The sequence below is a fragment of the Lonchura striata genome, chromosome 4A (assembly GCF_050655825.1).
Source record: "Lonchura striata isolate lonStrDom1 chromosome 4A, ASM5065582v1, whole genome shotgun sequence".
Taxonomy (NCBI): domain Eukaryota; kingdom Metazoa; phylum Chordata; class Aves; order Passeriformes; family Estrildidae; genus Lonchura; species Lonchura striata.
Genome location: NC_140742.1, coordinates 15,563,440 through 15,590,311, shown reverse-complemented (window position 1 = coordinate 15,590,311; position 26,872 = coordinate 15,563,440). Strand labels below are relative to the sequence as shown.

The window sequence follows — 26,872 nt, the reverse complement described above, 5'->3', positions numbered from 1 at the left end:
TGCCTCCCCTCTGGTAACTCCCACATCCTCATTTTCCCTGCAAACCTCCCAGGGACTCATCTCCTGAGCCCACCCAAATGTTTCTCCCAGCCCAGGGATGCTGGGGAATGAGGGAGTCTCACCTCCCCTGGAATCACTCCAATATCTCAGGGAAGATTCTCTTCCCAAAGGAGTCTCAGAAGCTTCCTGAGCTGCTTCCACCCCATTGACCCTTGCCTTGAACCACATCCTTGTCCCCTGACAGGGAGCAGGGAACACAAATCCCCCAGCTTCCCACCCACTGCCCATACTCCACACCCCACAGATATTTCTCTCTTCTGGGACATCTTCCAGCTTGGAAAAAGGAAAGACTTTCCAAGCTAATGGCTCATGGCAGGAGCCACGGGATAATCTCCAAAGCAGTGAGCACCCCCTCCTCCCCCACCTGAGACTGTGACAGCCTCAGACATCACTGGTGGCCATCACAGGTGGAACGTGCCTGAATGGAGAAGGTGAAGTTCCATGAGAGGAGCAGAGCCCACATCTGAGCTCTGATCCATGCAGGTTCCCCCTCTCCATCCCACAGGTCCCACAGGCAGGATGAACCGTGGGTCCCAGCTGCACCCTGGGCCAGGAGTTTGGAGGTGGCACCAGGGCAGGTAGAGAGAATCTGAATGGCAAGGAGACGTTCTCCTTGTGGATGTCCCACCAAGCACTGTCCCCTGAGCTGGTGACAAAGGCAGGAGCAGAGGGAGCAGACACAGCTGGCAGAGGCATCCCCCAGGCCAAGATAATTGGAGAGAAACCGTGACGTAAGGCCAGGGGAAGTGGGGTCCTGGCCTTTCCCAGGCTCTGCCATGGTCCACGCTCCACTTCCCTGCCAGTTTATCAGCCACTGGAGCAACCAAGGGAACAACATCAGCCAGGACAGAATAAACAAACATCCGAGTTTGGGCTTCCTTCCTTCCTTCAAATAACAAAAAAAAAAAAAAAAAAAAAAAAAAAAAAAAAAACCAAAAACCCAGAGATGGAGAATTCAATTATATTTTAAAAGATAGAAAAAAGTCAAATAAATAAGCATTTGTGTTTCCATGGGGACATGATGCATTCCTGAGAGCGGGAGCTTGGCCTTGGGAAGAAGCAATGCTGGAGCAACAAAGCCAGTGATGCCACAAGTGGCCCCATGTGCAGCCCACCACTGCGCCCAAGGGACCAGCATAGGTCCCTTGGCTCTGATAGCCCTTGGATCAGCAGAAGTTGTCCATGGACTCTCAGGTCACAAACACACAGTCATGGCTCACCAGGAACTCACAGCCTGTTTGGAGGGGAACTCCAGGTAGGAGAGATTGTTTTCCTCTTTCTCTTTCATTCCCACAGCAAAGGTAGGTCAGGACCAGCCACCTGCTGGAGCAGGATCCTGGACAAGGGGGGAGTTTTCCTCTGGAGCTCCAGGGCTGGGGGAGATGGGCCTGGGCTCCTCTGGGAATGCAGAGGGAAGAAAGCTGCTCCTCTGGGAATGCAGGGGGAAATGCCTGTGGCATTCCAAATCTCAGATTGTATCCAGGTAGGAATGTTTGGCTCCTCCCCTGGGCAGAGCAGCTCCCCATGGGATGATGGAATTTTCTCAGCCATGCAGGGACACTCAGTGGCCATGAACAGGAGATAATTAATAATTAATGGCCCATGAACAGAAGAGATTCTCCTGGAGGGAAGATTGGTTGTGGAAGAGATAAAGAAAACTGCCCAATGAACAGAAAATAACTGCCTCACCTCTAAGAGATGGCAAATAGAATACAGATATAAGAGATATCTAAGAGATATACATGCAGATATGGATACAGGCCCAGTGTCATGAGTAGTTCACCCTAAAACAAGGTCTCCTTGAGGTATGCATTGAGTCTCTCCATCTTTTTGCATCACCTACCAGGTGCAACCTGGTCCCTGAGTGAAGACAACCCCAAAGATGGGATTGTCCTTGCTGGAGGCAGAATTAACCAAGACAGTTTTCCCCAGCATATCACTCACGTGTACCACTGGATCCTTACATCTGGTGCTCACAGGGGCTCAGATTGGGCAGGGCCTGCTCGGGTGTTGACTCAACATGTGGCCTGTAGTGGATTGTGCTGGGTGGGTCATTAATTTGGGGTTCTGTTGGGTTAGTTGGGTTGGGTCATTCCTGTTGGGTTAGGTCAAGGTGGGTTTTCCATGCTGGATTACATTGGACATTCGTGTTGGGTTGGGCCATTCGTGTTGGGTTGGGCCATTTGTGTTGGCTTCCCCTGGATTGGTTGGGTTGGGTTTTTCTGGATCATTCATGTTGGGCAGAGGTGAGGTGGGTCCCTCATTAAGCTGTTCCGACACTCACAGCAACATTTTTCAGAGCTTTTGCCCTGCAAACCATTTCCAGGAACATCTCCTTGGCTCAGCCACCCTTGGTTCCTGCTGCTCTGATGCAAATTGCCACTGGATTTCCTGGAAAACATGAATTCCCTGTCCTAACCTTGTCCAGAAACATCCCCCACATGCAGAGAGAAACCTCTGCGTGCCCTGCACGTCACCCAAAGCTCTGCTTGACATCAGCACCACCAGAGCCACTTCCAAGAAATCCCGGGCTAGGGAAGGGGGACGTATTTCTTGCACAACTCCACGGAGCAGGCCTGAGGGAGGATGCACCTGTAGCATCCGGAGTATTTTTCCTTTGCGCGTGGCCGTGGGAGCCCCTTGGTGTGGGACCAGCTGGCAGGGCCTGGCAGGGCCTTTCCCAGGCAGAGGGCTAATTCCATGTCCCCTGCCGGATGCAGGATCTCGTCACCAGCACCCGCTGGAGAAGGGAAGAGCATTGTGTGGGCTGTTGCTTTTTTTAAAGCCGCTTGTGACCCCAGGAGCAGTGTGTGAGTGAGGAAGGAGGGGACAAAGGGGGAGGGCAGAAAAATTCCCAGATCGCAGCTCTCCCTGGGAAATCCCCAGAAAGTTCCCAGGCACTTTCTTTCCCAGCATATGCATTCCTACGTGCTGAGGCCAAGCAGCAGGTGCATCCCAGAGCATTTGGCTCCTGCGGGGCACATGGGCCTCCTCCAGGAGGGCCTCAGCTCTGCTGTCCCTGTCCCACGGAACCCTGTGGGGCACAGAAGGGACCACAGATCCCAGTGAGCTCCAGAGACCACCATGCTCCACAGCCGAGGAGAAACAACCCCGTGAACATAACCCATGGGCCATGCCAGTGCTGCTGCGCTGCCCATCCCAAAGGCAGCCAGCGGGGCACCACGGAATGGGAATTCCCCCTCCTCAGAGCCCCCAGAGCTCCCATCCCAGCCCTTCAGCTCAGGCACGGTTTGATCCCGTTTGCCCGCATCCATCACTCCCATCCGGAACATTCCTGGATCCCGCAGGAACGCGGTGAGTCCCTGCCGGTCCCAGGGGCTGTGCCCGGACACAGAGGGAGAGGAGCCTGGGCTTTCTGCCAGGAAGGACCGAGGGACAGGCGACAGGCACTGCCCGAGCACGGGGAGCAGGAGGCTGCTGATCGCATCCGCTGCCTCCCCCCGGGAGCCGGTACCGGGGCACGATCGCACCCCGGCAAGGGCCTGTGACAAATTCTCATGGAGGCCGGGATGCCTTTGCCGTGAGCTCACCCAGTGACTAACTTGTTTATCTCCCGCGGGAGCTGCGCCGAGGTTTTGGGAAGCAGCAGATCCCCGACAGCTCCTCTGCCTGTTCCAGGCGCCGCCCCCACCCCTTTCCTGAAAAACACGCGGAAATCAGGAATCCGCGGTGGCACCAGCGCGTCCCCTCGCTGCGAGGACAGCGACAGCGAGCGGCTCCTCAGCCCACACACCCACAGCAGGGAAACTGGAAAGAATCGGAACACCTGGATTTTGAAAAACCAGGCTTGGAAATTCCGGCACAGCGCTGGGGAGCATCTCCCAGGTGCTTCGCTGGGGCGGTTTGTTTGCACAGGTACCGAGGAGGCACCGCTGAGACCTCATCCTGCCCCATTCCCAACCCAGGGAGGCACCAGCGTGTTTAAACACACAGCAGGATGTCCCTAGAAATGTTCCAGGCCAGGGTGGACGGGGCTTGGAGGAACCTGGGACAGTGGAAGGTGTCTCTGCCCATGGCAGGGACTTGGAAGGGGATGAGCTTTAGGGTCTGTTTCAACCCAAACCATTCTGGAATTCTCTGTGTCTGACATCGCAATCCCCAGGTAACCACTGCCAGGGCTCCTGTGTCACCAGTGTCATCTGCACTCCCCAGTGCCACGAGCCGCTCCCACTGGCGGGTCCGGAGCTTTTTCTGATGCACCAGCTCAATCCCTGCGGGTGCTTCGTGCCGCAGAACAACCCGGAGCTCCAGGGAGCGGAGCCGCTGTCCCGAGGCTCCCGGCGGGTGCTCACCGCGCCGCCCCGGGGCATCTCCGGGGCTCGGAGCGCCCTGCAGGGAGGCGGCGAAGGGCAGGGTTGGCCGGGGGCGATGGAAGGGGGGCGAGGGGCGGCGGTGGCCACCGCCGGGCCAAGGCAGCCCTCCAGCGGGGACCCGCCGCCTGCCCGCCGCGCAGTGTGTGCCGGTTTGGATGCAAATCAGCGCTTTGTAACCCAAAAGGTGATGTGTGTATCCCCGGCACCGCATCAGCCGCAGCGGGGAAGAACCGGGACAGGGACAGGAGAAGGGAGGACCGTGACGGGGAAGGGGTAGGCAGGGACAGGGACAGAACAGAGATGGGAGCAGGGACAGGGACAGGGATGGGGCAAGTAGTAGCAGGGACGGGGATGGGGTAAGGCAGTGACAGGGATGGGGAAAGGGACAGGGACGGGCACGGGCACAGGGACAGAGACAGGGATGGGCACAAGGACGGGGACAGGGACAGAGACGGGGACAGGGACAGAGACGGGGACAGGGACGGGCACAAGGACAGGCACAGGGACAGAGGCGGGCACAGGGATGGGGATAGGGATAGGGACGGGGACAGGGATGGGGAAAGGAACAGGAACGGGCACAGGGACGGGGACAGGGCAGCGCCGCTCCTCTCGCTGTCCCTGTGCCCGCCTGCCCGCCAGGGGGCAGCACTCGGCCCGCTCCGTGCCCAGCCCGTCCCGCTGCCGCTGTCCGCACGCCGGCGGCGCCCGCGCGTCCCGGGGCGTGCGCCGCGCTCCGTCCCTGCCCCGAGCTCCATCCCCGCCCCGAGCTCCGTCCCTGCCCCGAGCTCCGTCCCTGCCCCGAGCTCCGTCCCTGCCCCGAGCTCCGTCCCCTGCCCCGAGCTCCATCCCCTGCCCCGAGCTCCGTCCCCTGCCCCGAGCTCCATCCCTTGCCCCGAGCTCCATCCCCTGCCCCGAGCTCCATCCCTGCCTCGAGCTCCATCCCCGCCCCGACCTCCGTCCCTGCCCCGAGCTCCATCCCCCGCCCCGAGCTCCATCCCCTGCCCCGAGCTCCGTCCCCCGCCCCGCGCTCCGTCCCCCGCCCCGAGCTCCATCCCCGCCCCGCGCTCCGTCCCCCGCCCCGAGCTCCATCCCTTGCCCCGAGCTCCATCCCCCGCCCCGAGCTCCATCCCTTGCCCCGAGCTCCGCTCCTGCCCCGAGCTCCATCCCCCGCCCCGAGCTCCGTCCCTGCCCCGAGCTCCATCCCCCGCCCCGCGTTCCATCCCTTGCCCCGAGCTCCGCTCCTGCCCCGAGCTCCATCCCCCGCCCCGAGCTCCGTCCCTTGCCCCGAGCTCCATCCCCGCCCCGCGCTCCATCCCCCGCCCCGAGCTCCATCCCCCGCCCCGAGCTCCATCCCCCGCCCCGAGCTCCATCCCCCGCCCCGCGTTCCATCCCTTGCCCCGAGCTCCATCCCCCGCCCCGAGCTCCGTGCCGCCGCGGCGCTCGGAACCGCGGTCTCCCGGCCCGAAGCCGGGGCGGTCTCGGGCGGCCCGGTCCCGTCCCGCCCCGTGGTTTGCGGGCGCTCCGCCCCGCGTGTCTCCATGCCGGCGGCGGCCCCGCCCCGGCCCCGCCGCCGCCCGCGGGCTCCGGGGCCCGGCCGCGCCGCTCCGAGGCCCCGCGGAGCCGCCGAGGTGCGTCGGGGGCCGAGGCGGTCGCGGTGCCCCCCGGCCCCCGAGCTCGGAGCGGGGCTCGGGGGCTGCGCTCGGGCCGCCTCGCAGAGAGACCGTTTGCAGCGCGGCTTTTTTCCTTGTTTTTTCCTCTTTACAGCGCCGCCGATAACGCCGCTTCCCCCCGGCAGCAGCGGCCGGTGTGCGGAAGCTCCGAGCGGCTTTCTCGGCCTGGTGGGCGCAGGGAGGCGGAGGAGGAGGAGGAGGGAGCGGCGAAGAGCCCGGAGCAGCGGCGCTGACCTGCGGGATTCCCTCCGGCAGAGCCTCCGTGGTCCCTGCAGCATCCCCAGCCCCGCTCCGTCATCCCGCAGCTCCGCCCGCGTTCCAGGCTCCCAGGTAATGCCCGGCCGGGCTCACACGGGAATTACGGTCCCAGCGAAAGGCAATGAAAGGCTGCAGCTCGTGGGCAGAGCTGTTTTCCCTCATTCCCTGCAAAAAAACAACCCCACCCTGCTAGGGAGAGCTGCCTGGCTTCTCTTTGCCCAGGTAGGACCCAGAGCATGGAGTGATTTAGCAATAGGAGTTTACTGGAGTAACTCCTCTGGGGGGGTTCTACCATCAGGGCTGGCTGCTTTGCTGATAAAAAAAAAAAAAAAAAAAAAAAAAAAAAAAAAAAAAAAAAAAAACAGAATTAGAATTTGTTTCTGTTGAGCTGTGTGGCCTGGAAAGGCTTTGCTTGGGAGAAACGCAAACAGGTTCTGGGAATGGGATCTGGTGTCAGGTGGTCAGTGTGAAACGTGGGGTGAGCAGATAATTCCCTTTGCTTCCAGGAAAATGAAGTAGCTGTGAAGCTGGCAGTGCCTGGGATGTCTTTATTAGCTCCTTAATTTCATTGAAATCCCACGTGGGGAAGGTCTGGAATGGGAATCTGGTTCCTGACAGCTGAGATCTGATGGAGTTGTCTGCAGGGTGAGGGCAGGAGCTCAGCAGGGAACAGCCAGTCTGCTTTTTGTCTCCGTGGTAATTAATTGTAATTAACTGAGTCAGCTCAGGCTGTTAAACTCTGCATGTGTCCTGTCCAAGAGGTGCTGCCGTCCTGGGGGATCTGGTTTGCCACCTGGGTTTGTGCTCTTGGCTCCTCTGGCTCTGGCAGAGTCCTCAGGCCAGCTCAGCCTTTGCAGAATTCCTCTTTTTCTTGATGTTTCTTCACTGCAGAGAGAACTGTCAGGTTAAAGGATCCCAGAGGATCAAAAGCCAAATTCCTTTCCCTCACTTAGGACTGTTGTCCAAAGTCCCTCCCTGTTCCATGTGGAACAGTAACTTTGGTTCCAGCCAGGTGCTTCCAGAAGTAAAAACTGAGTGAGTGTGAGCAGCTGAACGTTTGAGGTGTTTTTAATAGAAAACACCACATTTTTTCAGAGGAGCTGGACAATCAGGCTGGAGGGCAGCAGGGTCATCCCTTGCCCCAAAGGGTTTAGCTAAAAGCTGGTGAAGGCCTCCAGATTTGTGGGGTTTCTCCTTTCTTAGATGTTCCCACTGCTGAAACTATTTGGTCACTCACATTTTCACCATCTCCTTTGCCCAGAATGGGGAGTGTGGCTTTTCCTCAGAGAGGTTAAACACGGTTTTGTTTCCTTAAAATGTTTCTTGTGAGACAAACTGCAGTGTTAGGGTTAGAGTTAACCCCTGAGAAATCCAGCCTTCCTTTGTGCTCCTTCCACAGCATCTCCTGTCCTTTCTCTCCAAAGACTGATGGGAATTCCTCAGAACACAATGGATTTGAGGTTTCTGCTTTTCCCTCCAGTACTGTTCTCTCCTTCACCCTGTGGGTCCTGTGTCACCCATGTGTGTTTATGCACTGAGTATTTAATGTCTGCTCCCTCCTGCCCTTTCCCTTTGAATTCCAAGGGAAATTTTGTCTGGAATTCTCTCATTTCACTGCTGCCCAGGTGTCTGGACATAAAGGATAAAGGTGAGGTAGCAGGAGGTGCAGGAAGAGAGTTTGCTGTTCACATAGCTCATCCAGCTGTCAGCTCTGGTAAAACAACAAAAATTATAAATCCTCCCTCATCATACAGATTTTTGGGGGTTCAATGCCTCTTAATTTTAGTATCTCTTGGAAAGATGTAATTTAAGGCTCTTACTGAGCTGCCTGTGGTGTTTTCTTCTAGGAAGAGCAACACAAGATCTCCCTGATTAGGTTTAATTATCTGGGTCACTTCCCATTACCTGTGTTAATTCCCTGCTCGGTTTTGATATTGGGAGAGGAGGAGATGAAAGAAATGTGTGTGGAAAGATCAAGGCTGGAGCTGCCCCAGGCACAGGCCATGTGCTAAGGGATCTGTGGGTGAGCCTTTTTGTGGTATTTTGGGTCCTGTTTGTGTGTGCAAACAAGATTTATTCTGTTTCCCACCCCTCACTGGGATAGTGGGTCCAAAAGCCAAACTGGACAGTTTCCCTCTCTCAGATAATCTTAGGCTTTGTGAGTCGTTGGTTCAGGGATTTAAATAATTTCTTGAAGATTTTAAAGCTGATAAACATTGGGGCAGCTCCTGGGTTTTGTAGCTGTAGGTTTTCTTCTCTTGGTTATGAGATTTGCATGTCAGATGGGGCTCATTCCTCTTCCTAGAGCAGATTTTCAAAGCTGGGCAGCAGGAACAGGAGATGGATATCTTGGAGGCTGGAGCAGGGGGTTTGGTCTCTTCTCCCAGGTACAAGGGATAGGACAAGAAGAAACACCCTCAAGCTGTGCCAGGGGAGGTTTCGATTGGATGTTGGGAAAATTTCTCATGGAAAGGGCTTTGTGGCTGAAGTGTGGCTCAAATGTTCTCTTCAAAAACATTCCCACTTTTTCTCACTAGGGATGTCTGCATTCTTTTATCCCTGCTTAACAAGTTGCTGGTTGGGAATGTGGCACCTCTGTGGATTTGGTTGTTATCAGCAGCTTTTGAGGTCTCTGCAGAGCAGAAGCAGCTTGGACAGCCAGAGCTCCAGTGTCTGGACTCTCCAGATAAGAAAATGAAGGAAAATCAGAAGTCTAGGATAAGAATTGCTTTCTGAGCCTGTGTCTTATCCAGAGAGACCACATTTTAGTGCACTTCAAAGTGCTGTTAAAATCCTGCTGAGTTTAGACCTGGCCCTCAGAAATTCATAAACATAATGGGCATTTAGACTGAGGCATCATCTCTTAAAACTTGTCAGGTTTTTGCCCTTGCTCTTTGCACTGAAGAGTTGTTACAAATGTCCCTCAGAGAAATCGCCTTCTAATCTCTATCCTAAAATTAATCACGGTGGTTTCTCCTCCATGCCAGCTGTGTCCTTCACCAGCAGCAGAGATCTTCCTCCTCCTCCTCATTGTTTTGCCTGCTTTTTCTAGAACTGACCTAATTACTGGGTTCCTCTGTTACTGATTCTCTAACCAAGGTCACTTTGCTTCCCTGATTGCTGCAGTTCCATCCAGGAATGGTGAATTCATAATGGGAATGCTGGAGGGGGGAGAAGACCTTCAGAGATGAGGCTTTGTCACTGCTTTGCACAAGAGTGTTGAACACAGCTGTCTGTCTCGGAATGGCTTTGCCTGGTAAATCACAGAATCATGGAATGGCTTGGGTTGGAAGGGACCTTAAAGCTCATCCCATTCCACCTCCTGCCATGGGCAGCCTTCCATGATCCCAGGTGGCTCCAAGCCCCATCTCCAACCTGGCCTTGGGCACTGCCAGGGATCCAGGGGCAGCCACAGCTGCTCTGGGCACCCTGCCTGCCCACCCTCACAGGATCCCGGCATGTCCTTTGTGTCTCCTCAGGGCTGTGTCCTGCTGGGGTTTAGGACAGAGGATCACATCTGAGTCACCTTGTCCCCTCTCTCCTGACTGCCGGGATGTGGTGGCAGAGGCTGGCGTGGCTGCGGCGTGGGAGCTCCGGACGTCGCTGGCCGTGGCTGCCCCGGGGCCCCAGGCCCATCCTGGCTGCCCCAGCACGCTGCCACCCCACGGCCCCGGCGTCCCCACAGTGTGCCTGGCAGCTGCACCCAGACCATCTCGGTAGGTGTGCTGGGGAGGGTGCTCCTGCTCTGCCTGGGGACAGCAGGGAGGGGTTCCACCCTTGTTCCCTGCAATGATGGATGTTTTCCTTCTGAAATAGCCCGTGTTAGAGGGATGCACACTGGGGGCTGTTTCATGTTCCCTGCTGGAATTCCCAAAGGCAGGATGGAGCAGCCTTGTCTTCTATGATAAGTGAGGCACTGCTAAATAAGTAATCAAAGCCAGGGATTCCTGAACAAAAACTGAGCCATGCCCTGTCAGGCACCATTTTCTGTGCCATGCTCAGGCACAGCCCCCTCAGCTCCGGTGTGTTCCCACCTTGTGCAGGGTGTTGGTGTTACAGTGAGCTCATGGGCACTCTGTGCCCCCTTCCCCGGGACCCTGTGACTCTGATCAGACAACCCTGGACCCCTCCTTCCTGCCCCAACGGGGCTGGGGGAGAGCCAGGGAAGCCCACCGTGTCCAAAGTCTGTATAGACCCCTGACATTTCCTGTTTGTCCTCTTTTGCCCTGCTCTCCCCTGGACACCACAGAATAAAGAGAGCTGAACCAACATACATCGGGGTAAGAGCCTCTTTTGGAAATCTTTGCCATTTCCTGATATTCCTCCCCTCACAGCCTCAGACCTCTGGGCTAGCCTGATATTCAGAGGGCTGTGTGAGGGGGGAACGTCATGTTGGCAGCTGTGGCCAGTGAGATCTCAGTACTCCGAGTCACTTGCAAGCAAAGGGAATTGCTCAGCATTTTTACACAGTGGCCCCAAAGCAAAGGAGTCGGGCCTTTGATCCTCTGCCATGTCCTCCTCACGTGACAATTTATGTCAAGGGGTACCACTGTAACTGGAATGATAAGGTGTGGGCTCTGGGCTTCAGTTCTTGCCTCTGTTTGTCCTTCTGTTGCCCCAAAGCCTCCTCTGCTCCCATCCCTGGCAGAGCTGAGGTACGGCAGCACCGTGATGCGCCTGGACTTCGTGTGGCTGCGCGACCACTGCCGCTCCGCCTCCTGCTACAACGCCAAGACCAAGCAGCGCAGCCTGGACACGGCCAGCGTGGACCTGGGCATCCAGCCCCAGGCCGTGCGGGTGGATGAGACCACGCTCTTCCTCACCTGTGAGTCCTGAGCTGCTGTGCCTGCTGATGGACAGCATTGCCCCCAGATCTGCCTGGCTGGGAAGATACTGAGCCATGAGCAGGTTTTAAACACTGCACTCACTCTGAACCCGTGCTTCCAAAGAAAGGCTCAGCAGTCTCTGTTGTTCAGTCTCAAGGCAGTTTATTGCAAGTTATCTAAAAGATTTTCTCCTTGGGCTGCTGTGGTTTGCTCAGCAGCTCAGGTAGAGGCACACACACACCCTGACATCCTCTCTGTCTGCTGTCTTCTTCTTCTCTCCCCCTACCCAGGGCTGCTGCTATCTTTTATATGATATATTACATGTTCCATGTTTACAGTTTTCCCCCAATACCTACTACCTATGTTACAAAGTGCTTTTCTACTCTAAACCAATCCATAAGTGCCAGCATCACCAAGAACGTGGAGGCAAGGAAGAAGAAGTATGAAGAACAGGATCAGCCCACTTTCCTCCATCTTAGAACTTCTGACTCCCATGTACAAAGTAAAAACCCCCCTGTACAGGTGCTAAAACCCCCCTGTACAATACTAAAAAATTTTCCCCTCTACTTTGTAACTACTTTTACTATACTATCTAACCCTTTGTGACTGCTTGTTCCACCTCCAAAGTTGGTAATTCATTCCATGGCTCAAACTCAAAATCACAGCTGTTTGCAGCTGCCTGCCAGGGTCTAAAATGCTTCTGACCAAGGCCTGGAACCTCCAAAAATGTCTGAGAGACATTTTGAGTTCCAACATGAATGCACCTCTGCATCAAAGTGGTGTGGTTTGCCTGCCCCAGCCCTTCGTGTGTGTATGTCTGGGCTGGTCAAACTCCCCCAGCAGTGCAGGTGGTGAACAGATGGAACGTGACATGGTTGCTTCTCTTTTCCTTCCCTGACTTGTGTGAGCAGCTGTCAGCCCTGCTCACCATGCCTGCTCTCTATCCTTTCTCCTCACTTTCCCAGCTGCTTTCTTCCTTTTGGTGGGGCTTACCTTGATTTGAGGGCTTGACTTCAGAGCTTTGATTGTCCTTAGAGGCCTGTCAACAAAAGCCAAAACCACTGCAGATGCAACAGTTGGCTGGGAATTTGGAGAGGGTTGCAGCAGCTGCCTTGGGTTTGGAGTTGTGGCAGCAATGACAACGCCTTTAGGACTCGTGGCCTTTCAGGTCACATTTTGGATGGCAGCAGAGTGCAAAGGACCCATCCCCAGACAGATGACAAGGGTGAGGCCTGTCCTGGGCTGACAGGTGCCACGATGTCGGGCTGGTCAGTGGGATTTTGGTGACTCTGTTGTCCCTGTGCCAGGGCCAGATGGACACGTGACACGGTACGGGCTGGAGTGGCTGGCGAGGAACAGCTACGAGGGACAGAAGCAGCAGGTCATGCACCCCCGGATCCTCTGGAATGCTGAGATCTATCAGCAAGCCCAGGTCCCCTCCATCGACTGCCGGAGCTTCCTGGAGACAGACGAGGGGCTGAAGGAATTCCTGCAGAACTTCTTGTTGTACGGGATTGCTTTTGTGGAGAATGTCACTCCCACCAAAGAGGACACGGAAATCTTGGCAAAGAGGATCAGCATAATCAGGTATTTGGGCTATCCTGAGAAGTATAAACTTGTTTTCTTTCTGTTTGGAAAGCTGCTGCCCCTTTGTCCTGTGTTTTGTGTGGCATGGCCTGGTGTGCAGACAAATGCTCTGGCTGCTCCCCTGGACCTGGGATGGAGGATCCCACTGTGGGATCCACCCTCCTTTATGGAGGAGCTGTGAATCACTCAGTCATTGAGCTGCCCCCGAAGCATCCGATGACTTTTGTGACAGTGGGACCGTGCAGAGAGGAGGGACTGAAGGAAGTGGCTGGCTGGGAAGAGCAGGGCTTTGCGAGGAGAGACATTTCCTGTTATGACTTTGGGGGTCATGAGGGCAGCCTGGCCCTGGGAGCCAGGGAGATCAAAGACCAGTTGGAGCTCTTGCTAGAGAAAAACAGTGAGAGGTGTTGGTGCTGGGTTTGTGTAAAGCACCACCAGCATGGTAGGCCAGGAGCTGAGCCTGGGGCTTTATCCAAGCTGTAGAAACAGTTTGATTTGCCTGGGGCTGTTGGAAAAGGAGGGATTCTTCTTAATGAACAGTCACTCCAAATAGAAACAAGGGACTCCAGGGAATATCCAGCCAGCTTTTGTCTTCAGGCACCCTCCCCCTGGCCTTACCTGGTGTCCCTTCCCTCCTGTGCATGTTGGAGGGGGGAGGCAGTGAAAACAGGATATTGGGAAGAAGAAATGGAATTACTGGGCAAACCTGTGTGGATACAAGTAAGGGCTGGCTGCACTTAGGCAAGTCCTTGTGTCACCTCCATGACTGGGCATGATGGTTGGTAGGAAACATCAGTGGTTGTGGAAGGGAAGACTCGTCACCACCAGCTTTTTGGGGAGGAAAGAGAGGAGCTGAACACAAGAAGAGGGATTGGAAGCACCAACCCTGATAATCTGAATTTTTTGAAGTTGTTCTGCTTTAATGACTGTACATTGGACAGAGGGGAATAACTCAAATGTAGGGGAGGTTGTGCCTTACCCAGACACTGACCTATAATAACTGCCCATCTCTTTTCCAGAGAGACCATTTATGGCAGGATGTGGTACTTCACCTCTGACTTCTCCCGGGGAGACACAGCCTACACCAAGCTGGCCCTGGACCGGCACACGGACACCACCTACTTCCAGGAGCCCTGCGGGTACGTGCTGCTGCAGGGACACCTTCACTGCCCCAGGCTGCTCAAAGCCCCATCCAACCCGTCCGTGGACACTTCCAGGGATGGGGCAGCCACAGCCTCTTTGGGTTTGGATTTTGGGTGACACATTGTGCTGCAGCTCCTGAAGTCCCCAGACTCGTTTCACTAGGTTTGGGAAGCAGCACAGGCAGCGCTGCCTCCTCACCCAGGAAAACGTGTGGGATTGGGTCTGGAGAAGCAGCAAGGATGGGGTGGTGCATCCCTGCACACACACTGTGCTCCTGGGGAGCACCTTGTGCCCGGGGGACAGGCAGCCAAGGCCATTCCTCTCGGATTCTGTCCCGGTGCAGCATCCAGGTGTTCCACTGCCTGAAGCACGAGGGCACGGGCGGGCGGACGCTGCTGGTGGACGGGTTCCACGCGGCCGAGCGGGTGCTGCGCCAGGCCCCGGAGCACTTCGAGCTGCTGGCCAAGGTGCCCCTCAAACACGAGTACGTGGAGAACATGGGCGGCTGCCACAACCACATGATCGGAGTGGGGCCGGTGCTCAACGTCTACCCCTGGAACAACGAGCTTTACCTCATCAGGTAATGGCCAGGAGGCCTCTGGGGTGGAGAGGGCGTTGTGGTGGTGGTTCTCCAGAACGTTCCATGGGCTGAACACCAGTGTATCTTTGATGAGCAGGGTTGTAGCCACAGGAACACACCCCGTGTTCCTCCTGCTTTAGAGGAAGCTTCAGCACTGCTGATACAAAGATGGTTGTCGGTGCTGAGCTTTGATTTTTTTTTTACTCCTGGCATTCTCTTTTCAGCTCCAAGCTCTCATCCCATTCTATTTGAGATGCAGAAGAGTTCATCCCTTCTCTGAAGAAGCCCCTAGAAACTATCCTGGCACTCAGGGAACAGGGAGAGTGCAGAATGATCCCTTGCAAAGGGAACTTGGGCTGATTTTTGAAACTCCAGTTTGCCTCAGTTCTAGAGGTTGTGCGGCATTGCTTTGCACTTTCATTGTAAGCAACCCTCAGTCTAGCCATGTCCTTCCATGGAAAACCAGGAAGAACAAGTGTACACTTGATAGTAAACTCCTCTTGCTCTCAGTGCTGTTTCCTAAAGTCCTGTGCTCACAGCACAGCCTCACGGGTCACCTCTGCAGCCTCCCTTAAATGCCCACTGATCCCACAGGCTCCTGAGGTTCTCTTGGAAGCACCTGGAGCCACGCTGGGCAGTCTCTTGTCTCTCCTCTCCATGCAGGTACAACAACTACGACCGTGCCGTGTTCAACACGGTGCCCCATGACGTGGTGCGCCGCTGGTACCGGGCACACCGCGCCCTCACCGCCGAGCTGCGCCGGCCCGACAACGAGCTCTGGGTCAAGCTGAAGCCAGGCAAGGTGGGACCTGCAGCTGCATCCTCTAGGACTGGTCCAGGGCGGCACTGGGGGCTGTGGGTTTGGCACAGGGAGAAGGGCAGGGTGCTCCGTGGGTGTGCTGGTGTCTGGGCACTGCCATATCCAGCAGTTTTCCTCGTTCTGGGTGCTCCAGGGTTCACAGTAGTGGCTTCTGCGTGTGTGTTTTCCTGCTGTCCTAAAGCAGTATGAGATCCCAGGTGAGGCAGAGATGTTTAGTTCAAGCTCTGCCTCAGAGGAAAGTTACTCCCAGTTTCCAGCCACTGAAATGAGAATCCTCAGGAGCAGAGAGGCCAGAACGCTTAATGTTCAGGCTTTCACTTCTTCCAGAAGAAAATAGAGTTCTGAGGTTATGTTTGAGCTCTTACATGGGTAAGTGACACCTCAGAGGCAGGTGGTTGGGGCTGCTCCCTCCCTGGAAGTGTTCAAATCCAGATTCCGTGGGGCTTGGAGCAACCTGGGATAGTGGAAGGTGTCCCTGCCCATGGCAGAGGGTGGAACAAGATGGGTTTTAAGGTTCCTTCCAACCCAAGCATTCTGGGATTCAATGATAAGTTGGCCACTGTCTACTGCTGGTGAACTATTTCGTCTCCAGTAGAAAGGCAAATCCCAAAATGTGTTTCTGGGCTGTCTCCATAAAGAGCTGGTGAAAGAGCTGTGCTGGATCCTGTGGAACAGCTGGCTGTAGCCTCACCAGTGCCAATGTGGAACAGGAGGCTCGTGCCCACTATGCTACACCCTTACCTGCTCTTCCAGTGTCCAGAGGCTCCTGGCCGTGCCTGCTGTGGTTGCTGTCCTCCTGATGACCTTTTTCCTTTCCTGCAGGTCCTGTTTGTGGATAACTGGCGTGTCCTGCACGGCCGGGAGGCTTTCACGGGGTACCGGCAGCTCTGCGGGTGTTACCTGACCAGGGACGACGTGCTGAACACTGCCCGCCTGCTGGGGCTGCAGGCCTAGCCCACCCTCCAGAGAGCCAGGCAGCCCCCAGTCCCACCTCGGGGAGAGGCAGGGCCCTCCCAGTCACACTTTTGGGAGATCCAGCAGCCCCTCAGTGCCACCCCTGGGAGAGGTGGGAGCCCTCAGCCCCACTCCACACCAGGCCAGGTGAGCTGGTGCCTCCCCAGGTGCTCCAGGCCCTCTGTGCTGGTGCCTCACCATGACACAGACACTGCAATACCTCAGACACCTCCACCCTCTCCAAGCAGCTCCCAGGACCTGCTCAGGCGAGGGGGCAGGTGGAAATCAAAGGTTGTGGTACCATTTTTTGGGACCGCACTGATTCTTTGAGCACAGGCAGCTCTTGCTGTCTGTGCTCCCAGCCAGGGTGGCTCAGTCATGGTTAATCCCACCACACTAAGTGCTCCTTCAAGCAAGTGCCTTCAGGATTCCCTGTTTGGCCTTTTTTTTTCAGCTGCCAGTTTTAGGGGACTTCTAGCAGAGCAGAATGGAAATCTCCGGGATCTTGTCTCTTATCACTGATCAAGCAGCCAAGCTGCCTGACAGAGGGCCTGGTGTACTTTGAGTGTTTCTGGGCAGGTTTAGGTTAGAGAAGGAAAAGGGAAGCACCAGGATCTGCATGTTGGGAAGCAGAGATGACAATGTTAGATGAGGGATGGAATTCCCACTTTTCCTTGACTTCCAGTACTGCCATGCTGCTGTTCCCTCTGCCTGTTTCACTGCACTTGAGGGCAAGGCTCAGCAACCCCAGGATTTCTGACAAACTTCCTCTTCCATCCTTTCTTAAGGCATTGGTGTTAGGTCATCATCATACTCTGTGGTGCACGAAACTCACTCTTTGGGTGCATTTTTTTTCCTAAAATTCTCCTCTAAATGTAACTCAGAAGTGCCTTTCAGCTCCTGGGAGCTGGGATCTGGCACGCTAAGTGCCGCAGGGTAAGGAACAAAAGCAAATCCTGCTGTTAGACATTTTTCATTCTGCCATATCTTTTGGGGTGTTCCCTCTGCTCCGACGTGACCTTAAAGCCAGGCTGTGTCCCTTCACCCCTGACTGTGCTGTGTGAGGTGCTCTGTGCCCTCAGGGCAGGGGCAGTGCAGGTGCACAGGTGCTGAACTCGCTGCTCTTGTTTAATCCAAACACTGAATGTAGAGATCATGGTGCCACGACTCTCCTGAAATCTGCTCTTGCTGTGGGCTGAGCTCCCCGGTGCTCCCAGTCCCAGTGTTCCCTTCCCAGTGCTTCCCATTCCCAGTGAGCCCCTGGGAGTCAGCAGGGCTCAGAGGGATTTCTGAGCCCAGGCTGGGCAGATGGTGCCAGGGCAGCTGCCCTCTGTCAAGTTAAGCTCCATTAGCAGTCTTGGATCCTGCTAGGAGCCAATTTTAAAACTTAGCAGGAAAATTAAGCCCCCCTCCAGCCAACCCCTTTCTGCAGTGGAAGAAAAACACTAGGAGAGGTTCTGAGTTGGAGTCACAATTTCCTGAAGAAATTGCAATGATCACAATGATATTAATAAAAGATTCTACGAAATGAGAATGGTTTGCCCACAGAAAGGGTGTTTACCATCAAAAAGTGTCACCAGGTCCCTGGGACAAAGGTGAGAGGTGGCGGCTGGGACCTGTGGGGAGACTCCCATTGGAGTGAGCCCAGCAAAAGAAACTGGATCCCTCCTCTTCCAGTTTTGGAAGGGGACAAAGCCACTCCCACAGCCAAGAAAGAAAAATGGTTCTGCTTGCAGTGTCAGAGCATTCCCTGCTGGAAATGGCCCTCCTCCCGCGGTGGGGACAGCGCGGCTGAATGTCCTCGGGCTGGGCTGAGCCACCGCGGCATCCCCCACTGCCCTCCCTCATCCCTGATCCCTCATCCTCATCCGTGTCGCTGTTCGGACCTTTCCCTGGCCACACGATGGCACAAGACGCCAGAAATTGGTGTCTCAAAAACCCATCCCAGGCGGGCTCGGGGCTCCCGGCGGTGCCGGTGCAGTTCGTGCCGCTGCTCTCTCTCTCTCTCCATCCCCCTGGAGAAGCCCAGGAATCGCTGTTCAGAGCCTCCGTGGCTGTGAACGTTTTTTAGGAGCGGTGGGATGTGGTGCCCGTCGTACCAGAGGGTGAAGCAGAGGGCGGGGTGATGTGGGAGCATTGGAGGCTCGGTCTGGGGACCTGCGGGACGCTGGGGCTGGGCTGAAGGCAGGTGAGGCCAGCGCGGCTGATGGAACCCGGAGAGAGGCTGGAGGTGTTGCTGTGGCCCGGGATGCTCCGTTCCCATCTGCACATCCCGGGTTTGGTGTCCTTTTTGGCTGGGGCTGTCTGTCCCTCACCTCGAGTGGGTCCCCTCTCCCACACGCCCAGACCTTCAGCTGGCTCCACTGCCCCGTCCCTGTTTGCTGGCTTGTCCCACAGGGACCCCAATTCCTCCCTTGGAACCCCTCCCTTTCCTCTTGCCTCTGCACTTCAGCCCCTCCTTCAGCGTTTGGGGCTCCCCAGAGTCCTCAGCCCTACAGTGAAACCAAGTCCTCCTCACTGACCTGCTGGCCACATTTTCCCTCCAGTATCTCCCAGAGCTTCCCATTTCCCCCCAGTGCACTCCAGAGCCCTTTGCTCACTCCCAGCTCTCAGAATTATGCAGGTGCAGCTTTCAGTGCATCGCCCTTGGTTCCCTCTGGTGCCACCGAGAGCCTCTGGACCTTCACAGGACTCGAATAAAACAGGGGGAAGCTGCTTCCAGCACAGCTGACAAGTATTTCCATTTTTAGCTTCCCTCCTCATTTGGGGCTTGGAGCAACCTGGTCCAGTAGAAGGGGTCTCTTCCCATGGCTGGAGGGTAGAACGGGGTGGGTTTTAAGGTCCCTCGCAACCCAAACCCGTCTGGAATTCCATTATTTTGAGACAGATGTAACCAAATTAGGTCCCCGGCTCCTGATTCCAGGAGCATCCCTCCCGTAAACTGAAATTTCCTTTGCAGAAAGCCTGTGGGACGTAGGTGATCCCAGCACACCTCACGGGGTGGAGGGAAAAGCTGCTCACTTTTTCAAGGTGTTTTAGAACCAGACTGAACCCCTGCTCCCCCCAGAACCGGGCTGGGGGGGGGGAGTTCCAATTCTGCTGCAGGCTCTGGGAGAGGTTGAGCTGTGGGGAAGGGATGGGGATAGATCTAATGGCCTCGGGGCATGAAAATAACCTGGGATATCCCCCGTAATTTTTATTCCTGTGGGAATAAAAATTCCCTGCCCTGTGCAGACAGAGCCCCGGGCGGCCCGGGAGCCGCCGATGGATCCGAGCGCGGAGCCGGAGCCATCGGCAGCTCCTTTTCCCCCGGGGGAACGGGGACAGGAGCGGGAGCTGCCGCTGCTGCCACTCCCGGCGAGAGCCTGGGAGGGGAATGGGCAGGAAAACAGGCTGGGAATAGCCGCGGCACCGGGAATCCATCCCAGGGCTGCAAAGCCACGGTACCGCCTCACCTGCTGCTCTCAGCAGAGCGCGGAATTGTGAGGAGATTTTTTTATTTTTGTTTAAAATCGGGGCAATCTGGGGCTGTTTTCCCTCGGCAGATGCTGCTGTGCCAACCCGCGGAGCTGCTGGGCACTGCCTGGGTGCTCCTCGCAGGTAAGAGGGGTCCCGGGCTGGGCTGGGCTCCTCGCCTCCTCCAAATCCCTCTGGAGCCGAGCGTGGGGAGCTCTGTGCCGGACTTTTTAAGTGGGTAAAATGTTTAACCTACAAGGCAAACGCGTGTTTGTCCAAGGAGAGAGGAGGTGGAAGAGCCACACACAGCTCCGGGCATTAAAAGTCTGCTGCAGCCAGATTTATAGTGGGGCTGATAGATGTACTCAGACATAAATATCAGTATATATGTTGATATCTGTGTTCGTGTTAAAGATGGATGTGTAAAAAATATTTGGTGATTTTAAACCCACAAATTTTATTTCAGTTAAACTCACGTGAGTATTTTCACTGTGCTCCTTTAAATAGCCACTGGCTGCCTTGAAACACAAATCATGGGATAACAGGAGGGTTTGGGTTGAAAAGGACCCTAAGTTCATCCCATTCCATCCCCAGGTTGCTCTGAGCCCTGTCCAACCTGGCCTTGAACACTTCCAGGAATGGGGCAGCCACAGCTTCTCTGGGCAATGTGTGCTAGATCCAAATGCACAAAGATTTTCAGGATGGGCATCTAAAATGGAAGCCCATTACCCTACAGCTTGATTTTGGGATGATGTCAGTGAGCTCTCAGTGTCTGTAGGAAGAGTTTTGGCCATTGCAGCTGCAGAAGATGGAGCATTTTCCTCTTTCCTTCAACTCATTGTTCTGTTCTCTGTAAATAGTGTTTTCTCAGCAGAAAAAGGAAAATTTTCAGAGAATTTTTTTCAGAGAATAAGAATTTTTAATCATTAAATTGTCTGAGGAGCAGGAGGGCATGAAAACAGCTGCCTTTCAAGGTTATAAGAGTTAGAAATTAAAATCACCTGATGAACTTGACTTTTCCTGGATTGTCACACTTATCTTCCCTCCCAGCTGTGCAGCACCATCCCCAGTGGGAGCAGCAGGAGTTTCCAGGGCAGTTTTCCTGGCAGGTGCAGTGGGAATGCAGGTGAACAGGTGCTTATCGGGGCAGGAGCTGGGACAGGGCCGAGAGCAAACACAGCCTGTGAGGATCCCTGGCCTCTGCCCAGCCCCGGAGCCACGGGGCCGGGGAGCCTCCCCCTGCCTCTCCTCTCTCCTGGAATCCTCTTTGCCAGGGATGGGGGGCTGGCAGCTGTGACCTTCCCACAGCAGCTCCTCCATAAGTCCTTGAGCACCTGCCTGAGCCCAAATTGTTACAAGCCCAGAAATTTTGGGATGGTAACTGCATCCTGCACTGTGGGGGGCACGTGGGCACCTTCAGCCCCAAACAAGACCAGGAATTTTGTGGCTGTCACATCCTTGGAAGTGTTCAAAGGCAGGCTGAACAGGTTTGGAGCAGCCTGGTCTAGTGGAAGGTGTCTCTGCGGATGGCAGAGCTGGCATGGGCCAGGCTTTGAGCTCCCTTCCAACCCAAACCTTTCCAGGGTTCTCTGAATTGGGAATGAGCCATGGAAATTAGGTCAGTACAACAAAACCTCAGAAGCTCATTCCGCTGCTCTGCCATGGGCAGAGACACCTTTCCCCAGAGCAGTTGCTCCCATCCCTACCCCTCTCCTCCCTCCAGGGCTGCTGGTGCTGCTCCCTCCAGCTCTGGGAGCTGTCCACAGAGCCGTGGCTGTGGGATCCTCGGTGCTGCTCCCCGGGCTGGATAACACCCACAGCGATTCCATGTGCTGGGAATTCCTCAATGGCACCGGTCCCCACCCCATCCTGCAGCACGAGGGGGGGACCCACACCCCAGCCATCCACGCTCCCTATGCAGGACGAGCTGTTTTCCATCCATCCAATGGATCCCTCCTGCTGGAGGATGTCCAGCAAAGTGACAGTGGCACCTACAGAGTGACTGTCAGCTCAGGAGACAGGAGGAGCCTGGAAATCCAGCTGGAAGTCCTCCGTGAGTGGTGGGTGTGGGAGGGAGGAGTGGGGTGATGGATCCAAGCACCATCTGTCTGTACATGGAGCAAGAGCCAGGGCAAAGGGGCTGCAGAAGGGATTTGAGCAAAGGCTGACAGGCCAGTCCTGAGCTTGTTGGCACCTGCCATGTGTGGAGACAGCACCGAGGGACCTTGCAAAGAGGTTCCCAACCTGTCCTGGGGGAGCAAATCTGGAAGTGCTGCCCAGTGAGACCTTCCAGGGGCCTGGCTGGGTCAGTGGGACAAGTCCCATCCTGGAAAGGCAATTCCATCCCTTGTTTCTCACACAAGGGATGGAGGGACCGGTGGGAGGATAAAGGGATGACAGAGTGACTGGTAGGATGATGGAGGGACTAGTGGGGTGATGGGGGTGATGGAGGGACCAGTGGGAGGATGGAGGAACTGGGGGGGTGGTGGAGGAACCAGAGGGATAACAGAGGGACTGGTGGGTTGCTGTGACTCTGCCACCTGCAGGGTCCCTCCCCCCAGCACTTTGCCAGGAGACCCCTGGCAGAGCCAATGGAGCTGAGGTTTCTGGAGAGTCACCACCCTCTCAAGGCCAGGCTGTCCTGTTTGCTCTCTGCAGGCACCAGCTGCCACCACAGAGACAAGAGGCACTTGAAACAGCCCACAAGTCCCTCCTCAGCACTGCTGCTAGCAATTCCCTTAATTTGCTCTGGCTTATCTCACCAATCATGCCATGGCCATAATGCCACCACGGCCCTTCATCTCCCACCTCTCCATCCAACCACACACAATCTGAGTGGGATCTGCTGCCTTCTCTGCTATTTTCTCATTTCCTGATGCATTTCAAAATGCTCTGTACTTACCCACATCCATTAAAGCAGTGATTCAACTGCAAAAAGCACAATCCTGGAAAGCACAGCAGCAGGATGGACTTCCCAAGGGAAAGGCACCGTGACCACACCGTGGCTGCTGCTGTGGTGGCAATTGCAGCCCAAGGGCTCATCAGGGATGCTCCAGGTCACATTCACTGGCACAGATTCCCAGAGAAGTTGTGGCTGCCCCATCCCTGGCAGTGTCCAAGGCCAGGCTGGACAGGCCTTGGAGCAGCCTGGGATGGTGGAAGGTGTCCCCGTCCATGGTAGGGGGTGGAATGGCTTTAAGGTCTCTTCCCACCCAAACCATTTTGTGATTCTATGTCTGAGAGAAGCACTGGGGTCTCTGTTCCCTTTCCAGAGCCTGTGTCCCGCCCTCAGCTCCGGACCAGCAGCCTCCTGGCTCGGGCCTCCGGCCAGGTTGTCTGTGAGGTGGCAGAGGGCAGAGTGGACACCATCACCTGGAAGAAGGATGGGCAGCCCCTTCTCCCAGACAGAGTTCCCCAGCTGTCCAGCAGCCGCAGTGTTCTGTACCTGAGGCCAGCCAAGAAGTCAGACTGTGGCTCCTATTCCTGCAATGCCAGCAACGGGATCAGCTGGCAAGAAACCTCCCTGGAGGTCACCATCGAAGGTCTCACCTCCCACTGCTCCTCCTGCCCTCCACCCTTCCCTGGGGACGTCTCAGTGGTTCCATCCGCTCCCTCAGCCTCCATCCCCGTGGTCTGGCTGGCCTTCCCAGGAGGCAGTGCCCACACGCTGCTGCCAGGAGCTGGCCATCTTGGGATGAGCAGCAGCAATTCCCTGCCTCTGATCCCACCAAGGCACAGTCCTTGGCAGGAGATTGGCCATTCCCTCTTGGGGCAGGTCCAAAGCTATGGCAGGACTTGGGCAGGAGGGTGGCTGGGAAGATTTGAGGAGCACCCACCCCAGGCTGGACATTGCATGGAGCGTATTTGGCCACCAGCTGGCAAATAATTGGAATCTGTCCTGGTGATGGAGGATCCCTGCGGCCACCAGAGCCAGGGGGTTGGTCCTGTTGATGTCCTGTCTCTTGCCCCTCGGGGTCGCTCTTTTCCAGGTCTCTCCCATCGCTTGAAGCACACCCTGAGGATTGCGGTGATCGCTGTGGTCTTCGCTGCTGTCTCAGCGTGGGGATTAATTATTCCCGTCTGCCAGTCCGAAAAGCTCAGGATAAGTGAGCTGGGGGGAGCGGGACCCCATTTCCCTTGTGTGGCAGGGGAGAGCAAAGAACATTGCTCTGGGAACCCCCAAATCCTGGGATATCCTACAGCATCTGGGTGGGGATGGACTGTGTCCCACCCTGAGGAAGGGGTGATGGCTGCCACAGGATTCCCAGGGGTCACAGTGGTCACCCCGCTCTGCTCTGGGTTTTTAGGGGGGGAGCTCTGGAGGTGGCTCAGCTCCTACACCTGTGGGCTGGTGTGCATCGCCTGCATCCTGGATGGCACCGCTGGCATCCTCTGGATGTGGGAGGAAGGTCAGAGGGGGCTGTGGAGAGGTTTGGAGGGAGGGGGGACAAACCCCATGGGAGGGTCCAGTGGGGCCCAGAGAGGAAGGCAGTGAGGGACAGGGGAGTCACACCACAGAATGTGGGGGACAGACCCATCCAGAGAAATACATGATCCATGTGTGGTGTCCATATGTGATCTCCATGTGTGCTCTGCAGGTCTGGAGGAGCTGGACCACCATGTGCATTACACACCCCCCTGGACAATTAATACAGTTATTCCCCTTTTCCCAGAGCCCTTTCCCAGGATGAGTCCCAGCAGCACAGTAAAATGATCAGAGAATGGAGAGGCTGCAAGGAAAGGCTGGAAGTCAGAGGAGGGTGGGGAAGGCATGTAATGCAGAGTTCCCAGGTGTTGAAGGGGGTGGGCAATGGAACATTGAGGTCTCTGCCTTGTCCTGTTGTCTTCCAGGCCCTTCTGTGGTTGTCATACTGCCCGAGATCACCCTGAGCTACCTCACCGTGGTGACCTTCCTGGTTGCCACCACCGTGATTTTCCAGCCTACAGATTTCAGCCACCTGAAGTGCAAAAAGGGTGAGCGGTCCCACCAAGGATGGACCAAACTGGTCCACAGGGAGGTTATTCTGCCCAAAACGTCATCCCTAACATTTTAAAATGAGAACTCCTGTGCTGACCCAGGCTGGTAGATCCCTCACCAGTGCCTGGGTGAGGCCAGCCCTGCACCCATACCTCATCTACATCTCTTTTTCCTGTGCACCTCTGCAGCACAGCGCACCATGGGCTACGCTGCGCCGGGGGCCGTGGTGGCCGTGGTGCTGAGCAGCACCTTCCTCATCAAGAGCATCTACCACCGCCACGGTGAGCAGAGACCCTCCAGGGACCACCCCAAGAACACAGCTCATGACATCCCCACATCCCTTCAATTTGGCTGTTAGGCCTCCAAAAACAAGCCCAACAAACCAGGAGTTTCGGGGAAGTGAAATCTTGGCAGGAGCAAAATTCGGTTTCAACATCCTCCACCTATTTTATTTTCTAATTTTTTTGTGTGTGTTTGTGCTTTCATGGTGGCAACCTGCCTTCCTCCTTTCCCTGCCCCTGCTGTTTTCTCGGGCAGTAGAAGAAGGATGCACGGAGTTCATGGACGTGACCATCCTGGTGTGCAGCGCAGCGGCCGTGTCGGCCCTCCCGCTCCTCGCCATTGGCCTCTGCTGTAAGTCTGCTCCTCCTTCCCCTTCCAGCCCCTCACAACGCCTCGGTGTCCCCACACCAAGCAGCAGCCACAGGAATTGTTTAAAAGTGGTTTATTTGGCTTTTGTGAAGCCCCCGTGTTAAATAGTTCCCACTGACTGTTTCCCTCCCCTGGGAAGTCCTAAATACAGCACCCCATCCTTGGTGCCTCTCACACCTTCTCCTGATTTGGGGACAGATTTGTCTTTTACACGTCACACGACTCAGGGCTGGAGCAAGGACTGTGATGACTGTTGGATGGACAAAGCCAGGTAGGTCCTTTGTTCCTATTTTCCACATAAATTCCTCTTTTCCACATGAATTTGTACATCTTGAAGCAAAAGAAGCAGGATATGGAAACTATCCTGTGTTTTAGGTTAAGACCCAGACCCCAAGAAAGATCCAGCCCAGCTGTGCCCTGCAGCCCCTATGTTCTTGCTGGGTTTAGGGGGAGGCTCTGGTGGGGTCCCCATCCAGCAAAGCACTTGAGAGCCCACTCAAAACTCCCACTTATGGCCTCAACCTGAAGTTTTTAAACCTTAATTCCTCCTGGATTCATGGATTAACAGAATGGTTTAGGTGGAAAGGGAATTCTATGATTATCCAGTTCCACCCCCTGCGCTGGGCAGGGACACTTCCATGATCCCAGGCTGCTCCAAGCCCTGTCCAGCCTGGCCTTGGACACTTCCAGGGATCCACAGCTTCTCTGGGCACCCTGTGCCAGGCCTTCCCACCCTCAGATGGAACAGTTTGGATGCTCAGCATGTCCTCCCTCCTCTTCCTTCCAGGTCCTTTGAAATGTCTCAGCCAGGCACCAGGGACACCATTCCCAGCTGAGATCCATGTGGGTGCCTCTCACTTGGCTAAGCCAGTCCAAGCCTTCCCCCAGGTTTAGGGGGTTCAGGGGTCTCAGTTTGGGTTCCTCTGTGATCCTCATAATAAATGTCCATTAAATTAACCTGATTCTGCCTTTTTTAGTAATAAATCAGACCCAGGGGAGGCCAAATAAATGCACATTTCCCCCTTTCTTTCTGCAGAAAACCAAAGCCTGAAGTAGAGAAGCCCCTTTAGCAGCAGCTGCAGGAGTCTTTCACTTGTTCATTTAATGTTTGTTTACAACAATTTAGAGCTATTTGTGTAAGATATACCTGAAACTAGCATGAAATAACTTCTCTGGGAGTAACCCTGTCGTAACTTTAAATAGATTCCAGCTTTACCAGTAGTAAAGGCAGAGTAAGGACATGAAGGCACAAAAACCATAGTGGGAGGAGGTGGATGCTGTCAACAGCTCTTCCTCAGGTCCATCCCAGGGCGTCTGACACACTCTGGGATTTATTTACTCAGAAAATCGTACTCAGCCTGTGCCAGTGGCTGTTTGTCCTGGCTGTCACAACGCACTGAGATGTTTCCTGCAGCCCAAAGGAGCCTTTTCCACCCACAAACAGCTGCTGAGCACAGCCCTGCACCCAAAGGCCCCCAGAAGAACCCCAAACCTCCCCAAAAAGCTCCCCTGGGGCAGCCCCGACCCAGCTCCTTGGAAGGCAGCTCAACCCAGG

At 55.5% G+C, this 26,872-nt stretch overlaps 2 protein-coding genes and 1 long non-coding RNA gene across 10 annotated transcripts; 2 read left to right on the top strand and 1 right to left on the bottom strand.

The window, feature by feature from the left end:
- Positions 1–1,007: 1,007 nt before the first annotated feature.
- Positions 1,008–5,218, bottom strand: LOC146763296 (uncharacterized). The gene is made up of 2 exons (XR_014952471.1): positions 3,612–5,218; positions 1,008–2,800 (listed from the first exon to the last, which is right to left on the bottom strand). It is a non-coding gene; the product is annotated as an uncharacterized LOC146763296 (long non-coding RNA).
- A 664-nt stretch (positions 5,219–5,882) lies between these two features.
- TMLHE (trimethyllysine hydroxylase, epsilon) lies at positions 5,883–17,766 on the top strand. 4 transcript variants are annotated; one of them, XM_085570805.1, is made up of 10 exons: positions 5,883–6,022; positions 6,159–6,394; positions 9,449–9,578; positions 9,802–10,038; positions 10,971–11,147; positions 12,456–12,735; positions 13,755–13,874; positions 14,222–14,458; positions 15,122–15,260; positions 16,101–17,766. In XM_085570805.1, exons 4-10 carry the CDS (start codon positions 9,876–9,878, stop codon positions 16,230–16,232), a joined length of 1,248 nt encoding a protein of 415 aa, XP_085426931.1. In that variant the 5' UTR covers positions 5,883–6,022; positions 6,159–6,394; positions 9,449–9,578; positions 9,802–9,875; the 3' UTR covers positions 16,233–17,766. The 4 variants fall into 4 exon arrangements, with proteins under 4 accessions (XP_085426931.1, XP_085426932.1, XP_021399923.2 ...); XM_085570806.1 differs by lacking the exon at positions 9,449–9,578 and having other exon boundaries at positions 10,946–11,147; XM_021544248.4 differs by lacking the exon at positions 9,449–9,578 and having other exon boundaries at positions 5,884–6,022.
- Positions 17,767–17,903: 137 nt separating this feature from the next.
- On the top strand, positions 17,904–26,279 carry LOC110477976 (uncharacterized). 5 transcript variants are annotated; one of them, XM_085570784.1, is made up of 10 exons: positions 17,904–19,832; positions 21,412–21,741; positions 22,961–23,230; positions 23,678–23,794; positions 23,996–24,097; positions 24,540–24,662; positions 24,855–24,947; positions 25,207–25,299; positions 25,516–25,588; positions 26,105–26,279. In XM_085570784.1, exons 1-10 carry the CDS (start codon positions 19,397–19,399, stop codon positions 26,151–26,153), a joined length of 1,686 nt encoding a protein of 561 aa, XP_085426910.1. In that variant the 5' UTR covers positions 17,904–19,396; the 3' UTR covers positions 26,154–26,279. The 5 variants fall into 5 exon arrangements, with proteins under 5 accessions (XP_085426910.1, XP_085426909.1, XP_085426908.1 ...); XM_085570783.1 differs by having other exon boundaries at positions 25,204–25,299; XM_085570782.1 differs by having other exon boundaries at positions 23,678–24,097.
- Positions 26,280–26,872: the final 593 nt, after the last annotated feature.